Genomic DNA, 17,536 nt, shown 5'->3' with positions numbered 1-17,536 from the left:
TATTATGGGCCCTCAGTTAGTTAGTGGCTTAGTGCTTAGGCCCATGGGCGACACACGTAAGTAATGCAATTTAAACCCCATTACTTTTTTGGACTGCTGATGCATATCAAATTCAAGACCCATGTTCGTTTAGTCTAAAGTTACCTCACACAAACCCACACCCAATCAGTGACAGGCCCATCAAGAAATGCCTTTCATGGTCTTAAAACCGTGTCAACAACAACAGGTCGTCAAAGTTCAAGTCAACAAACATACATTAATACCGATAATGTTAAAAGATCCAAAAAAAATGTGAATAAAATTTTTTAAATCTATGTGACATTAAAATAATCATAAATTAAAAAATATTTATAAAATTCATTTCACATTTAATAATTCATATTAAATAAAAAAAAAAATTTGAGAGTCATTTTTGGGCCTCAACTCTTAAGCATTATCTTATTAATACGAGGTGATATTTGTTTCGAGAATGGTAAGATATAGGATAAATAAGAAATTGTTTTTTTTATTATTACAAGAGAAGAATATGAGCCCGAAACACACATGAATATCATTCAAGTTAATAGTGGTTGTCAACAACCCCAGTAAAGTTGCTAAACAGTCATTAAAAGAAATCAAAAGGTCGCACAGCTACGCATCATCATCGACTAACTCCGTACACGCTGTCCATCTTTATTTTTTTCTAGGGAAAATAGAAGTCGTCAGCGCCACATGCGAGGTCATAGAACATCTGAACCGCTGGTTTGGTGTGCTGACGCGTGTATAGATTCCGCCGAGTGATGATAACCTTTCTGGTTAGTTTCTTTTACAAATAAGTTTTTGTCAATTTCAATATTAGTGGATTCTATTACAAATTAACAGCTGTTAAAACAAACTAACCAGAAGGACAGAAGGCAAGGCAAAAATAGAAAATAAAAAAGAAAAATCTATGTTAGGACAGTGTGAACCCTCCCGTGACGTTAAGACTCCTCTCTCGGGAAAGAACGATTTTGCTTTTATTGGTAGAGAGAGAAAGCACAGACTGCTCTCTTATGGCGGTGCCGCACTGCCTCCCTCTCCAGTTTTTAACCGTTAGGAACTTAAATAAGTGAGAGCTGACACCGCTTGTTTTTCTTTACAGACACGCAACTGAAGCTTCTCTGTAGTAACGAGTTACCACAACTAAGCAATCACGATTTGAAGTTATTACTTGATATCTTCTTGTTTTATGTGGAGTTTGAAATGCTGAAGCTACTTAGGGTTTATTACGCCTTCATCGATTTTCTGTTCTTTGTCTCTGTATTCATCTCTGTATTCGAGGTACTTCGTCCTTTTGGTTTCCTTTTACTTTATTCTTTTTGATCTCGATATGTCTTTATCTGTTTTTCTGGTGCTAGATCTCAATTGAGTAGTTTTGTGATTCTAGCGTATCAATTTATTGGAGTTGAAAACTTGCTTAAGCTTCTGTTTGTTTTTGAAGAATTTCGGATTGGATGAAAAAAGTGTAGAATAATAGAGTATAATTGAAATCGAAGTCTTCAATCTTAGATCTGTTCGTTGGATTGAAGATCTCTCTCATCCTTCTTCTTCTTCTTCTTTTTGTTTAATTTTTTTAAAGTCTTGTTGTTTATTAATTGTTTTTTTTGTTGGAGGGGAATCAGACAAGCAATGTAAGGGTTCCCATTTAAATCACACACGTGTATGTGTGGAAAGGTTTAATGAATGGGTATGTCAAATTCTATGCTTCCATGGTTTCCTACCTGACCCATTCCTCATTGTATCTACGAGTGGTCTGTAGTTTTGAAGTCTCCGCTTGTCTAGTTCATGGCATGTCCGTTCTCTTTTATGACTTGGCCCCATGGGATAAAATTATGATGTGCTTGTACTTATGCATTTGTATCTTTTGTATTCTCCTAATCAATCTTTTATAATTTGTACATGTCTGCATTACATTTCCATGGCCGTAATATTAGTGTGTAATTGCTGCTCAGATTTTTCTCTCGAACTTATAATCCATAATGCATTTTCTTTCCTGACCATGGACTAAATTGCCTTTATCGGTCATTCTATCCTTATTCATCCTCGCTGTCTTTAAATTATGGCAATTATTAGTTTTTGTTGTATTTGCTGAAGTGCTGATATCCTTGTAACCTTTTGTTTTCTTGCAGTATAGAGAGTGAAATTTCAAGGCTTTTAATGTTCAACGCCGTCATTTGATCTGATTCAGCCATTCCTTCTGCACTTGTATGTGTTGATTTTGAGGCAGTGTTTCCCTTCTTTTTTTTATTCTTTCATTATGGTAGTTTTAGTTTATTTCTGTACTTCAGATTTATATCTCTTTGTTCTGGTGATATAATGTTTTACTTGCTCATAAATAGGGTTTGGAATTTACAAAAGTTTAGAAATATGTAACCCCCTCTCCCCATGCACACTCAGAGGATCAGTTTGGTGTTGTTTTCATAGGGATGAGGTCCTTGGCAGTGTCAGCCTGGCCAGTGCTTTGGTTGGGACATTCTTTTTCTTCTTCTTCCAATGCCAAGATATATATATATATATATATATATATATATATATCCTTTTGTTTCTTTTTGATATGTAAACATATTGACTATAAAGTTATTTACAATTTATGCGGTAAATACTCTGTTAATGGAAGTGCTGGTGACTACGTGCATCTGAGCCACGGTTCTTGGAATGACTACATTCGAATATGTGTTAATTTTCTTTTATTTCTTGAGAGAGATTTTTTTTCAAGGACTTTACATTATATGGTCTCTTCCTTTTAATACTTTCAAACTCACAGCACAAATTTTCACTTTTTATTTTATATTGATTTGTTTTAGCAAAAATTCTTACCTCGTGCAAATTTTAATTTACCAGGCAAATGATGGCCACTGAACTCATCAACTCTGCAACAAGTAGTAAATTGACTGAAGTGGATTGGACAAAAAACATTGAAATATGTGAATTAGTAGCACATGACCAAAGGTATGACTTTCTTAATGCTCTTAGTTTTTTAAGTAATGCGAATTTTAAACCAATGCTTGATTTGCATTCCACTCATTACTTTGGTTGATGCTTTAGTATTTCTCATTATCTTTTAATAATCTGTAGATTGAGAGTCATATGCTTATAAATATGATTTCTGGTTATTATTCTTCATCCATCCCTCTTTATTCAGTGCACAACCTTGTCTTTAAGTGTTCCAAAAATTTTGTGCCAAGTCGCAAACAATTGTAAAATTATTTCTTACTCTGTCCTTCTTGCCCATAAAAAGTTTCCATATTTCTGTGTCCATGGGCTACCTATCCTGGATTTGTGGAAGATTATAGGATTATGTGTAACTGAAAGCATTTGTTTTGGATGACTTCTAGATTTATCTATTTCTCAAAGTAGCCAGTGTAAAAAGGTGTGGAATTGTCGTTGAACTAGACATATGCTCTTTTTTTTATAATTATCATAATTTTCTTTGGAACTCTGGACCTTTATATCTTCTCTCTTTCTTTTTTTTCTTTTTTTTTTCCCCATAATGAAGGAGTGAGTTTCATGGAGAGAAATCTAGCTGAAGTCGGAGAAACCTCAAAGGTCTATTATCACATGGCATTGACATAATATGGTTCTCATTATAATAACTTCCGCTTTCTGACCTTTGGCATGTTGCCTGGTTCTCATTGATTCTTGTGGTCGGTATTGAGTAAATGTGACGAAACATTCTAATAATTATATCTAACGAAAAAGTTCCATTACTCATTGTGAGGTGTTATCTGGACTTCCATGATCATTCTTTTTTTTGTGTTATTTCTATGGTGCAGACAAGCAAAAGATGTTGTTAAAGCAGTTAAGAAACGCCTGGGAAGCAAAAACTCAAACACTCAACTTTATGCAGTTTTGGTGAGCTTGTTCTCCTACTTTTTGAAATGTAGACTATTGGTTTCCTTTGATTCTTGTTTGTCATTTATACTTCCTAACGGTGTCATGTTACCCGGTGGCTAGTCTTTCTTTGTCTAAAATATGACATCGAAGGTGCTTCAGTTATATAGCCATATTTGCTATCATGTTGCTGTTCTATGCCTTGATTTTCAACCATCTTGTATATCGTTTATTTGCAGTTGTTGGAGACGTTGATGAATAATATTGGAGATGATGTATACAAGCAGGTGATTGATGTGGGAATTCTCCCTATTCTAGTGAAGATAGTTAAGAAAAAGGTGAAAATTCGTTTGATGCTGTTATAACTTAGAACTGTCGCTCATGAGCAGTGTTTGAGTGTTTCTTTCTAAAAATTTTACTATGTTATGTTGTTTCGGACTGACTGGCCTGTACAAGAAAATATATTCTATGCTGTTAGAACTGTTGCTCATGAGCAGTGTTTGAGTGTTTCTTTTTTAAATTTTACTATGTTAATGTTGTTTCAGACTGACTGGCCTGTGCGAGAAAAGATATTTCTTCTGTTGGATGCCACACAGACGTCCCTTGGTGGTGCTAAAGGAAAGTTTCCTCAGTTCTACGCTGCATATTATGACTTGGTGGTAGGTATAGAAATGGAATATTTGGGAGTTAGATGACATGAATATTTTCGTAGAAAATGTGATTGGGTTGATTCGTGTGGGGTGGATCTTGTAAGCTTGCAATAAGGAAAAAAAATATTGCTGCCTCGGTTTTCTTGATTGGTAGCATATAGATCTGCTGTTTAATGTGGGGGCTGTATAGTAATGTGTCTAGGATTGGGAAATAATAATGTTTTCTGTGCATAATCTATTTCATGCTGTCAGTAGTTGGTACTTAGCCTCCAATAATTTTCCAGCTCTAGCATAAAAATGACATACGCAGTAAGAGAAGGCTGGCAATGAAGTGCTATTGATTTTAAAAAGTCATTAGAGTGAGATTAAATAAAGATTGTAATAGGTTAGTTATTTCTTGATGATTCTTAGGATTGTCAGTTGCACACTAAGCAGACACCCCGCCACAGTAAAATAGTTCCAGATACAATGTTTTATACCCTCCATTATGTTTGAATTTCATCGGTTGGTAGCCTTTCAAGTGTTAAAGGTGCTTTTGAATCTAGGATGTCCAAGAACATTTTTTTCGGCTAATCCCAAGAGCATTTTTTTCGAAGTGGGATTTCAAAAGTTCTTTTAAGTGGTAAATTAGAACCTTGGAGGATTTGCTCTCTAGCAATAGAAAATGTTACTTAAAGTCTATATCAATTAAGTTTCTTGACTTTAATAGTAGAAAATTGAAATTTTGGTTTATAGAAGTATTTATCTTGTACTCAATAGTTTCTCCTTCTGATTTGTCGCTGCAATGTTTTTTTGTGAAATTTGAACCTTCAGCCTCCTTGTGGATGATATGCCTTCTTAATATGTAATATCATTGGAAATGTGTACATCTTACCTTGCCAGAACCCGCCTCTACTGTGGGAGCCTTGTAATTACATGTTACTTATTTTCAAATCAATGGAAATGTGTACTATGTCCTGAAAAAGTTGTTTACTTTACGCCATCCTTGTTGGATGTTTTTCTGATACTTTGTTGTTGAGTTATAATTAACTTTGCAACAATTTATAACTTGTGGTCTATGACTCTGTGTGTGTGTGTGTGTGTTTGTCATTTGGGTTTGTGTCAGATGATGGTTGGTGTTTTTCTGTATCTGGTAACTTTCCAGAGTGCAGGAGTACAGTTTCCCCAAAGGCCTCCTTCTACAGCTAATCGTCCAGCTTCACAACCAAATATAAATGGTACACTCATTGGGGAACTTGCTGCAGCTAGACAAGAAGATGCTGATGTGCAAGCAGAGACTCGAATTGTTCCAGATTCTAGGTATTTCTAATCCGTTGGTTTTTTTTATTTAATTATGCGGTCTGGTTATGCACTCTGTATCACACTATAGTTATTCTGCTTGTGAGACTTGAGATTCTAGAATCCATTATGGAAATCCTCGAATCTACAAGTGATTGTTAAATCCACATGGAAATGGAAGGATGCTCTGTCCACCCTTTTTAAAGGTTTTTTTTATTTTTTTTATTATGTGACCTTTTGAATTGAATTCACAGTAATCCTATTTATAAATGTGAAACTACATAACAATCCCAGCATAAATTTGAAATACTAAAATGTAATGATGAAGTGTTCTCTGCATGGGCCATGGAAGTGTGTGCAGGAGATAATGAAACTTTCTTCAATGGAAAGTGTTTACAAGAAACCCACCACACTCAACAAATTCACTGACATAGGGCTACCAGATTAGCATCAAAGGCCATCGAGTGTATAATTGATTCCTTATGTTTTACTAGAGAAGACTCTTGAGCTTGAAAAAAAAATGGCTCTAGTGTTTAATGAATTAGATTGAATCTATATGTTCTAAGATATGATATCAGGAACAACACTTCACCTCAAATTCTCGCAGTTATGAGTAATCTACTTGCTATAAGGTAAATAGCTAGAAACTAATTGCTTGTTCTTTACATCATTGCCTTAAAATTCTCACCAAATCCATACAATTTCCTTTTTATTTTTTCCCTGTTTTTCTTTTTGTATATGCACAAAATTCCATTCTTCAGTTTATCTATTTTGTGCAGTATTATCCAGAAGGCTAATAATGCATTAGAGGTATTGAAAGAAGTCCTTGATGCTGTTGATCCTCAGCGTCCTGAGGTATGCTTCTCGCCTGTTATTTAAGTCATAAATTGGCTTTCCTAGATAATGCATTCCATTGTCTTCTTTTTTAGGGTGCTAGGGATGAATTCACTCTTGATCTCGTGGAACAGTGTTCGTTTCAAAAGCAGCGTGTAATGCATCTTGTGCTAACTTCCAGGCAAGGCTACTTTCTACTTCCAGTTTTTGCCTTTTTGTAATATATTATGATTGAAGTCTATGTCGTTTCCGCTATGTGCTAAGTGGTATGGAATACTAGACGATTTGAAGGCATGTTGGCTTGTGTGTGTGTGCGTCTCTGTGAGAGAGGCACAGGCAAAATGTTCTGCTATTAGTAATTATGAACATACCTGTGGTTATGTAGCGTTGGTAGAGCAAATATCAGTATACTTGCATTCAAGCCTCATAGGCTCATACATAGCCTTAATGAATTCTTCTTTTATATTCGTACCATCTTCTATATTTGTGCTCATGTAGACACACTGGTATATAAGAAAATAATTAAACAGAAGAAGTGCAGTAACCAGTTAATATTTCATTGGCTATTGCCATATTTCCCTAGTGCTTCATGGTTGAAGGTTGATAGTTAATAAGACTGGTATAAGATCTCTGTGGGTTTGATTTTGTCTCCATAATTTGTGTGAGTTTTGAATAATCATCCCAAGTTGCAAACGCCCTGTCAACTCCATGACACCCACAAGTTGTGACAAACATATTAGGTTTGTTTTGAATAATCATGTCTAGGATTTATGTAGGCAAATGGAGAGGGTAGTGAAAATCGAGGTGAATGTGGGGGTATGATCTCTTGTATATAATCCTGGCCTTAATTTCTTTTTCTTTTTTCTAAGAGAAGTATAATGTTGCACATTTAACGATACATTCATCACATTTCAAATTCATTTTTATTTTCAATTAAAATTCCAGGGATGAGGCAGTAGTTTCTCAAGCAATTGAGTTGAACGATCTACTCCAGAAAGTTCTTACTAGACATGATGAACTCCTCTCAGGCAAGTCTACATTTTCAGATAGGCCTAGAGCTACTGTAAATCATCTTAATCATGAAGAGGCTGAAGAAGAACAAGAAGAGGAGCCTGAGCAGCTTTATCGGAGGTATGTCTACGCGCACTTAGCCTTATGTATTGGATGGAGATGTTTTTGTCCCTTGGCTTTATATTATTCTGTTGCCTTACCTCCACTTGATGTATATTTGTCCTCACATGAATAGCTGCATAGACTTCCAAGTTTCTCACTTGATTTTTCACCATCCTGCTTCTTTTTTTATTTTCTGGTTTAACGTGCATTGTCTCGACTCCTCAACTGGCAGAATGCGGAAAGGCAAAGCTTGTGCAAGGCCTGATGATGAAGAGCACCTAGTTGAACGACCACCGGTGGGTTTGTTAGCATCTTCAATTCCGGCGGAAAGGCTGAATCGTCCCCTTATACGGCCCCTTCGTTTGGAGCCATCAGATGAACCCAATGGTTATCCTCCTCCACCACCTGTTGTAATACCACCACCGCCTGCAAAACACGTTGAAAGGGAGAGGTTCTTTCAGGAAAGCAAGGCTGATGGTACTGCCGTGGCTGGCCACATGAGAGGTCTCTCCTTACACAGTCGCAATGCTAGCAGTTCTCTCAGTGGAAGCTTTGATTTTAGCGATTGACTAAATTGAGTGATTGTTGTTCCTGCTTGTGGTGGTGTTTTGATCTTGGTTAATATGTTGGTTAGTGTGTGTGTTTTCTCTCTTAATTATGAGTGTTGGTGTTAGGCTCTATATTTGAAGGGTCGGACTCGGCCAGCCGTGGGTGGAAGGTGTGGTGGAGCCGTGGAGGGCTGGGTTTGTAAAGCGTATGGGTTTTTATATGGTCTATAGAATATCACACAATCTGATTGAACTTAATAGTGAAACTAGGTCTTCATTTCTGTTTCAGTTTTTCATTCGTTATTGATTTTGTGACGGGGGGGGGGGGGGGGGGGGGGGGTTAAATATTTAGCGACCCAGTACTCCCATAATTGTTAATCTTCGATCCAATCAAAGAATCTGATGTGGTGGTAAGGTACATGTTTGTTGTTGCTTCTTATGTTTTGAACAAACATATGAAAATGTAGTTCCTGGGAAAAAAAGATGACTCGTGTGGATGTGATCTGGCAGAGTGAGGCAGCGAGCCAAAAGCATCAGATATTATGAACTGATTAGGTGCGTGGAGATGATGTCCGATTGTCCATTTCCATGTCCAGTCTAGTTTCAACAACTAGGTTGGTTGGGGTTGGAGAACCAATTACCTGAGTAATAGCTTAATGGTATATCTCTTTAAGACTAAATTGTATGGATCTAGAAAGTCTTGAGTTTGATTCCCATTAGAAGTAATATCTTTGTGATTTTGAGTTTGATTTCCATTAGGTGTTCAATTCTCACTATGAACAATATCATTGTGGTCATGAGCTTTAGCCAAAGGTCTTGAGTTTATTTTCCACTAGGCTTTGGTCAAATTTACCACTTTCATGTGGGAAAGTAATATCCTTGTAGTAGTGCTAGCTAACTCATATAGTGGTAGTTTATGGGAGTCAAAGTCTCTTAAACAAAATTTTAAAACATTTTAAATCTCAAAATACATGTTAGATTTAAAAAAAAATTACATATTCGGAATCAGCACATAAAACTCTTTAACAAGAACTATTGTCGATGAGTTTTATCGGGTAAATCTTAATTTCATTATTTTTTTCAATGGAATATTGTGTAAATCATAATTTTATTGTTTTTTTCAGTGGAATTTCAAAACACAATAGATTTAGAACTAAAACAATGAATTATAGACTGTGCTTTAAAAAACAATGAAATCTTACTCAATGGAATAACCTTATTTCACTCTTTTATCCCAGAATTCATCATCCAAAATTTATTGTTTTAATATAGATTCCATTGTTTTTAAAGCACAGTTTATAATTCATTGTTTTAGTTCTGAATTCATTGTCTTTATTTTATCGATAAAGCTCATCGGCGACAATGAATCTTGTTATAAAGAGTTTTATGCACTCATTCTGAATATGTAATTTTTTTAAAAATATAACATGTATTTTGAGAGTTAAAACGTTTTAAAATTTCATTTAAGAGTTTTGAGTTTCCATGTATCATCACTATATGGATTACCTAACACTACTGATAAACACCTTAAAATAGGGGAGGGGAATCCCAGACATGTTATTCTTTTCATAAATGAGGAATATTAATAAAAAATACAAATCCTGACACTTTTGTTTTGGCATGCCACAAAATTACAAGCTTTGTGACTTGGAAATGATGTGGGGGGTTTTGCACTTTTGCTTACTTGCACGTGAAAATATTCGGCATTTTCGATTTTGGTGATCCGGCTCCATAACACAATGTCTGCATGCACACAACCATCATCACTTCCTCATGGAATCCACAGCTGTAAATGTATGTACACACATGCACATATATGTATATATATTTAATTTTTTGATAAGAGATCTCGTTTGTTCTCCACTACTTTAGATTCAATATTTTTCAAATCAATGGTAAAAATATAGATTCATATTTTACGTTCTTACTTTAAGTCCAAATAAGAGAATTATGTATGTGTATATATATAGACATGCACAGTGATAGACTTACATATATACTTTGTTGCTATTCAGCACCATCAAACTATTCAGCACCATCAAACAATACACTTAATTATTCCTACTTAGAGATGAAGAGATCCATTGGGTTTTTGTTTTTGGTCCTCATTTTCCTTGCTTCTCGTAAGTTTTTCTAATTAATCTCCATCTCTATTATAGAGCTATGGCATTATTGAAGTAGATTATATGACTGTATATATAGTACATGTTTAATTGACGACTCCATATATATTTGCAGAAGAGATGATGATGCCTACAGAGGCTAGGGTTTGTGCTTCGAAAAGCCATTACTACAAAGGACCATGCCTCCATAACCACAACTGTGCTATGGTGTGCAGGAATGAAGGTTTCTCCGGTGGCAAATGTCACGGATTAGGTCGCCGCTGCTTCTGTACTAAGCTTTGTTGATTAATCATCAACAAAGCCTGTCTTGGTTTGTACTTGACATGGTAGAGAGAGTACTCAACTACTGATCATGCATGTTGTTTTGTGTTGGCTTTCTTTCTTTTTGTTTGCTATGTTTGCTTCACTACGCGGTGTATCTTTTATTGATCAAGTCTGATTAAGCAAAATTAATTAGTTGCTAATGGTGCTACGTATATAATAATGTTGGTTTAATATTCGTAAGCTGATGTATGAATTTATGTCAGGTATGGGCAAAGTTAAGCAGAGTCTGGGCAATGTCATGGAAATTATTTTCAAGTTATTTTATTAATTATGTCTTCAAGGTACGAAAAATAATACTAAAAATCAAAAGTTTATATAAGAATGATAATTAAAAGTTAATTTGTAAATGTTCTCGACGATTTTTCATATTTTGAAAACGTTTTATGATAATCTGATAATTTGAAACAGTATCAAAAATATATCTCTCGATAGACGTACACAATTAAATTATCATTTAATCATTAGTCATCCATTAAAATCCAAAACCAGAGATTGCCAAAAGAGGGTCAACAGAAAAATACGAGACGTGGAAGAGAAGACGACAAAAGCTGAGTTGGGCTGGGCTGGACTGGACTGGACTAGGCCCAGCATATATGAGGGTAGGCAAAAGTGGACTAAAGGCCCAAAAATTTTACATATAGCCAACAAAAAATTGAGGGTGGGCAACCACCATGTGTCCACCCTTGCGTACATACATATACATTTGGAGTCTTTAAGTCGTGAGACATTTGACATGGATTCCAGCGACTAGCAGCAGCAGTAGTGATGAATGATGCCTGGGCTTTACTTCATTGGGCTTGGGTCATACTTTGGGCTCTCTTCAATTCCAATTGTATCAACTGAAGCAGTCCGTTTACTAGTCGTGCACACTGCACGTCTGCACATGATATTGTTGGCTTTGGGAGGATAATCATGGGTCGGGCCGCATTTGTCCATTGGCCGGTTTGATCCATCAGCTAAACAGTAACACTGAAGGTGAACAAATATCCTGTTATAGGTATCAAAGTGCAGGAAATGGTTTTTCATTACTGGATCAAAATGAAAGTAGGAAAAGATGTGCCAAAAAAACCCGGATTTAGGGTCTCCGTAATTCTTTTGAGTCTGCAATTCACATCTAATAGTCGAGAAAGAGTCATACAAGTTTAAAAAATGAAAAAAAATAAAAATGCAGTGTGATGTGGTACACCTCTCAAACCATTAGATTTAAACTGTATACTCTTAAATTTTAAACGAATTGCGGAACCCCAAATCCAAAAAAAATCATTAGAAAGTTGGTTTTCCATGGGTCTTTTTAATAACCTTTTCTTATATATGTAATCTGATTTTTTTTTTGAAAATAATATATGTAATCTGATTGATTGTGCATATTGTGGGCCCCAAATTGATACCTTACTAATATTAGGATGTGTTGAGAGAGTCAAAGAAGCTTAAAGAAGATGGGGAAGATAAGAGAAGAATGGCTATGGTAGAAGGAGAATACAAAAGAAATACCCCACATTAGATGGTGTAGTTCACCAACCCTAAAAGATTCTCCCACATTTCTTGCTTCTTTTTTGGCTTCTAACTTCAACTATTAATTATTAGTCTCTCTTCATTTCTTTCTTCTAGAAGGTTTATATAGATATATATATATCAATTATACTATACAAATTTAAAATGCATATCATTTTTTGAGAACGTGGATAAGTGAATTGACAAACAGGCCAATTGCTTTGAGTTTTACTTATTAAAACTTAAAGTGCAAACTTAAAATGCGAACTATGTTTTAAGAGCATGGATAACTTAAATGATAAGTGGAGCTCACTCTTTTAGGTCCCACATATTCAAAATTAATGATAAAAACGTAAGTTTGTATTTTAAGTCGGCATAGGAGAATTCTTGTGTGCCTATAGATACACACATAAATTATCCTCTATGAACAAACTTTGATAAAACTAATATATATGGCCGGCTATGGTGACATACTCACTTTATGGAAATATTGATAGAGATAATGTGTCATTAGAAGGTTGGTTGAATTTTGAAAATGACATCCATTTAATTTGTGATCACTAATTAATTATAATTACTATTTATGATAACATCACTAGTCTACTCATTTTTTTTAATCATTTTTTTTAAATGAGGTAGGTTTTGCTAACTATATATGATCTACTCGAAAAAAAAGAGGCTAAGTTGATAGATTTCGAGCTCACGGTATCATTCACAAGTCAAAAATATTAGGGATCTCAGTAAAAAGCATCTCAAGGATCTTGTCCCTTGATTGATGTAAATGTAAGGGTTTACAAAACCTGATAATTGAATAAGAGAGTGACACATCCACTATTAGGATGATTGAAATGCTTTTTACTATGATCATTATCACTTCTGATTACAAATATCTACTAAAATATGGTAAAAATTAATTAGTTGTGACTGATTTCATGGTTGGTCATGTTCTTAATTTTGATTGCAATCGTTGTATTAATTTTCACTATTTGTAATTAATGATATAATTATATTATATATTAAAAATGGAAGGTAGGGGGAGTTAGCTACTGTCCTATCATATACTCTATGAAATTGACAACACTAGTAAGTGGAGTACTTAGTTGGAACTTGGAAGTGCCATATAGGACTTCTAGAATCCCCTTTTTAAAATAAAATCAAATATTGTTGTTCAAAAACTTAGTACATGGAAAGTAGGAAATAGGAATACCATAATACTAATAATAATAAATCCAAAACAATGTTCGATGTGAGCCCTTAGTTTTGTTTTTGCTTTGGTACAAACTCAAAATTCAACTATTTTGATTATTTCTTTAGACTTAGGCGTATAGGATCTCGCATTAGATCGGGAGTTCGATTGTAAGCTTGCACCATTATTTTTAAGTGCATGGTTTGCGTTAGGTCTCGGCTCAACTAACTTATTTGGGTGAGTTTACGCAAAAACTCTTTGTTTCGTATTTGTACCACATATTAATAATATTAATGTTTGTGTATTAAATGTAGTTTTTGTATGTATTGAGAATTTTTATTCTACCATTTGGAGCTATATATCCTTGTCTAATTCTGGAACGAGTTGGGTAAATCTAGATTTCCATTTTTCTCTCTGTCTCAACGTATCTAAAGAAGAATCTCTACAAATATTGAAACTTCAGTTACAATAGGAATCCTAGTATCTCAATTATTTGTTGAGTTATACGCATGAGATTTTATGTACATCATGTGAAGCCTATAAATTCATTAGAATAATGTATATCTAACTCAACAGCTGAGATAACCGAAATATCAACGACTCGAACCTTATATCATTTTCGTTGAAACTTACAGAGAAAAAGGATCAAAATGCAAAGCAAGACAAAAAGAGATGCATGGAAAGGGAGTTGAAAATGCAAGGAAGGAATACAACAAAAAGGGCAAAACACTAAACATCAAAAGTAGAGCTACCTACCAAATCCAGCACTAACTTAATTGATTGCAGCCACAACCACCCGTCTTTCTCACCAACTCGGTCAAAACCCCAATTACTCTGTTTAAATACTCATCTTCTTTTATCCACAAACACACAAATCTCTCTCTCTTTCAATTCGATCACCAAATCCCCCCAGAACATCATAATGGGCAGATCCCCTTGTTGTGAGAAGGAACACACCAACAAGGGTGCTTGGACCCAAGAAGAAGATGACCGTCTCATTAACTACATCAAAGCTCATGGTGAAGGCTGTTGGAGATCTCTCCCTAAAGCTGCTGGTATTAGTTGATCCTGATTTGATTAACTCTTCTGGGTTTGATTCAATTGTGATTATCTCTAATGGGTTTTGCTTAATTTAAATTTTTGTAGGTTTGCTTCGATGTGGGAAGAGTTGTAGGCTTAGATGGATTAACTATTTGAGGCCTGATCTCAAGAGAGGCAATTTTACGGATGAGGAAGATGAACTGATAATTAATCTTCACAGTTTACTTGGTAACAAGTATGTGTTCGATGAATTGTCTCAATGAAATTTCGGATTAATTTGGGTTCAAATCTGTTCTGGGGATTGAATTTTTTTTTTTCTATTTTTGTGTTTGATGTCTCTTGCAGATGGTCTCTCATTGCTGCTCGCTTGCCTGGACGAACAGACAATGAGATTAAGAATTACTGGAACACCCACATCAAGAGAAAGCTCCACAATCGTGGCATAGACCCACAGACTCACAAGCCACTCAACTCCACCACCGCCACCGCCTCCACCGCCACCATCACCACCACCAGCAGTAACAGCAACAACAAGAGCAGCAGCAACACCAAGACCACCACCAAGTTTCAGCCAGAGTCACAAAATTCATTGACAAGAGTAATTCAAGTTCCTGAGATTGTGAATGGTACTAGTACTTCTGGTGAAGAGTCTAATAGTAGTACTAGTGGCATCACAACAGAGGAAGTTTACCCTGTAGAGCTAAATCTTGACCTCTCTTTAGGCCTTCCAGTGCAACCTGCACAACAACAAGAAGTGGTGAACTTTCAGGTGTCTGGTAATCAGAACCAAGGTGACTGCTTCTGCCACAATTTAGGGTCTCAGGGTAAGCAGATTTGCAGATGTGGTGGTTCCATGGCAGCATCAATCACAACTAAATACAATCTCTACAGATTCTACATGCCTTAATAGAATTCTTGAAGCTGTAATTAGACTAGCTTTAGAGTCAATGATGTATTGGAAAACTCAGATTTTTTTTTAATCCGCAGAAAGACTACTCATGTAGATGCATGAAGCTTTTGCTTTTTCAGACAAAGCAGGGATGGTTGTAAAAATTATTCCAAACCCATCAACACTTTTCTTCCAAATCAAGTTGATTTTGTTATTCAAATTGTGGATGAAGTTTGGATAACAAGAGAAGTCCAAGAACAGAAGATAAGGTTCTGTCCAAATTATCAGTACAAATTGATGGAATATTATTATTAATCTACCAGGTAGGGGCATGGCATTTAATGCTGCTTTACTATTTGCTTTGAAGTGTTTGTTCATTGTAATTTGTTGGACAACATTAGTTAACCAATCAAACGGCAGAGTTACATATACCAACATTTTTTTTGTCTCAAATATCAAAATTTTGAGATAGACCTATAAGATTCCACGTGGATCATGTGCGTTTATACAAGTATTTTTTTCCTCTCAACTATCTCAAATACTGATATGAACGCATAAGATTTCACATGAATCATGTAAGTCCTACAATTTCACATGGATCATATGGATCCATCTCAACATTTGAGATAACTATAACAAAAAAACACTGACATTTTTAGCATCATCACCAATCAAATATGTTGAGACTTCATTATTTGGAGTGCTTAATTAGGAACTAAACCATAATATATTTACAAATTTTTTTAATGGGTTTCTTGCACAAGGAAAAGTGGTTATTTAGATGAATTGACATTAATGTCTGTCAATTTTGGAGTATGCTGTTTATATATGAGAATAGAAGTTTCTTACTACACATATATGGGAGATTGAATCAGAAATACATGGATATATAATATTTTGTGGGATGTCCACATTGATGAGTATAATTAGGCTACAACTTTGTGCCAATAAATATGGCGGGAAGGCAAATTGGGTTAGTATATTCATTGAGATAATTAACTTACGACCAAGAAATTAAAATTTGCTAAAAATATATTTGAGGAGTCATTCTCTGATGAGGAGGTATTTACTTTTAAAAGTAAACAAATCTGTTTTAAGTCGTTGGATTTTACCAAACACTGTGATTAGGGTTTAAACACTAAATTTTTTTGGTGATTGAAGAATGACACTCAACCAATGCGGGTGAAAATGGGGTTTCTAACCCATCCCCGAAAATGGGTCCTAAAGCACACGATATCATAAAAGTCTCAAGGAAATACTCTCAGTTGGTTCGAACTCCGGACTTTAATGGTAAACCGAAGCAACCAACCCCAAATACATAACCAAGTGAATTATTGCTCCGTAGTTATTTAAACCCTAAATTTTAATTATCTATAAATACGTGGCCAACTACTTTTGGGTTTTTTGTAACATGAGAACCCCAAAACTTGGATCCGAAACCTAACACCAATAAACAAACAATAAAAGAAAGAGGAGGGAGGATGTGTGTGGGGGGGAGGGGGGTTCCATGTGATTGTCATGGGTTGGAAAGAAAACCAACGGTTTTAGTAGGTGGATGGGGGTGACGTCAGAAAATACAACTACCCTCTTTGTTGTCCACATGAATTCTTCCTTGACTTTATTTCAAATTTTTTGAAATAATAATAGTAATTAAGTAATATGATTTGGTTGGACTGTAATTCTTCCAGAAGATTTAGTTCAAAAAGGATCACACGTTACTTCCTACCTAACTTTTTTGTTTTCTTCTCCTTCCGTCACATTTGATAAATCCTCTTATTAGGAAGGATCGAAAGAAATTTAGGAACAATCCCCAAGAGGAATCAAAGAAGAATAGCGGAAAATTAAGCAAATGAAGGACAAGGTTGACCAAAACCCAACCTCAGTGAGTTTACGGGAGTCTTGGAAGAGCTCTAAAAAAGAAGCCGTGTTTTCTTTTTTTATTGTTTTAAAATCTTTTTTTTTATTTATTGACTTTTTAATTGAAATATGTAGAGAATTGTTAATTTTTTAGTTGGTTTTTTATGTTTGGACTCTGATAAAATTAATATTTTTTCAAAGATTTGGGACCTTGGGATTTGGGGGCTTGGGCGGCAGCCCGTGTCTCCCCACCCCAGAGCCATCATTGTTGATACTCATACATCTTTAGTTTAATAATTAAACTCAACATTAACCATATGTTTTGCCAAGACTAATCTCTCACATCAAATTGA

At 35.2% G+C, this 17,536-nt stretch overlaps 3 protein-coding genes across 4 annotated transcripts; all 3 read left to right on the top strand.

The window, feature by feature from the left end:
- Nucleotides 1-912: 912 nt before the first annotated feature.
- On the top strand, nt 913-8,560 carry LOC119991733 (TOM1-like protein 5). Of its 2 annotated transcripts, XM_038838159.1 has the most exons (12): nt 913-1,037; nt 1,121-1,299; nt 2,148-2,223; nt 2,860-2,967; nt 3,792-3,870; nt 4,089-4,187; nt 4,395-4,508; nt 5,644-5,798; nt 6,557-6,632; nt 6,707-6,792; nt 7,557-7,742; nt 7,957-8,560. In XM_038838159.1, exons 4-12 carry the CDS (start codon nt 2,864-2,866, stop codon nt 8,291-8,293), a joined length of 1,236 nt encoding a protein of 411 aa, XP_038694087.1. In that variant the 5' UTR covers nt 913-1,037; nt 1,121-1,299; nt 2,148-2,223; nt 2,860-2,863; the 3' UTR covers nt 8,294-8,560. The 2 variants fall into 2 exon arrangements, with proteins under 2 accessions (XP_038694087.1, XP_038694086.1); XM_038838158.1 differs by lacking the exon at nt 913-1,037 and having other exon boundaries at nt 1,044-1,299.
- A 1,748-nt stretch (nt 8,561-10,308) lies between these two features.
- On the top strand, nt 10,309-10,784 carry LOC119990356 (defensin-like protein 1). Its single transcript, XM_038836229.1, has 2 exons — nt 10,309-10,395; nt 10,511-10,784. The coding sequence occupies exons 1-2, from the start codon at nt 10,344-10,346 to the stop codon at nt 10,678-10,680; spliced, it is 222 nt and encodes a 73-aa protein (XP_038692157.1). The 5' UTR covers nt 10,309-10,343; the 3' UTR covers nt 10,681-10,784.
- Nucleotides 10,785-14,181: 3,397 nt separating this feature from the next.
- On the top strand, nt 14,182-15,620 carry LOC119990787 (myb-related protein 308-like). Its single transcript, XM_038836882.1, has 3 exons — nt 14,182-14,451; nt 14,543-14,672; nt 14,783-15,620. The coding sequence occupies exons 1-3, from the start codon at nt 14,319-14,321 to the stop codon at nt 15,342-15,344; spliced, it is 825 nt and encodes a 274-aa protein (XP_038692810.1). The 5' UTR covers nt 14,182-14,318; the 3' UTR covers nt 15,345-15,620.
- Nucleotides 15,621-17,536: the final 1,916 nt, after the last annotated feature.

The sequence above is a fragment of the Tripterygium wilfordii genome, chromosome 22 (genome assembly GCF_013401445.1).
Source record: "Tripterygium wilfordii isolate XIE 37 chromosome 22, ASM1340144v1, whole genome shotgun sequence".
Classification (NCBI taxonomy): Eukaryota; Viridiplantae; Streptophyta; class Magnoliopsida; order Celastrales; family Celastraceae; genus Tripterygium; species Tripterygium wilfordii.
Note: the sequence above shows the minus strand (reverse complement) of the source record. Positions and strands in the feature narration are given on the sequence as shown.

Excerpts from the sequence above, each read along its gene's own strand:
- LOC119990356 (XM_038836229.1), top strand. The coding sequence starts at position 10,344 with ATGAAGAGATCCATTGGGTTTTTGTTTTTGGTCCTCATTTTCCTTGCT. Across the intron at positions 10,396-10,510 it reads CCTCATTTTCCTTGCTTCTC|AAGAGATGATGATGCCTACA; the intron begins GTAAGTTTTTCT and ends ATATATTTGCAG.
- LOC119990787 (XM_038836882.1), top strand. The coding sequence starts at position 14,319 with ATGGGCAGATCCCCTTGTTGTGAGAAGGAACACACCAACAAGGGTGCT. Across the intron at positions 14,452-14,542 it reads ATCTCTCCCTAAAGCTGCTG|GTTTGCTTCGATGTGGGAAG; the intron begins GTATTAGTTGAT and ends AAATTTTTGTAG. Across the intron at positions 14,673-14,782 it reads CACAGTTTACTTGGTAACAA|ATGGTCTCTCATTGCTGCTC; the intron begins GTATGTGTTCGA and ends TGTCTCTTGCAG.
- LOC119991733 (XM_038838159.1), top strand. The coding sequence starts at position 2,864 with ATGATGGCCACTGAACTCATCAACTCTGCAACAAGTAGTAAATTGACT. Across the intron at positions 3,871-4,088 it reads CTCAACTTTATGCAGTTTTG|TTGTTGGAGACGTTGATGAA; the intron begins GTGAGCTTGTTC and ends GTTTATTTGCAG. Across the intron at positions 6,793-7,556 it reads CATCTTGTGCTAACTTCCAG|GGATGAGGCAGTAGTTTCTC; the intron begins GCAAGGCTACTT and ends TTAAAATTCCAG.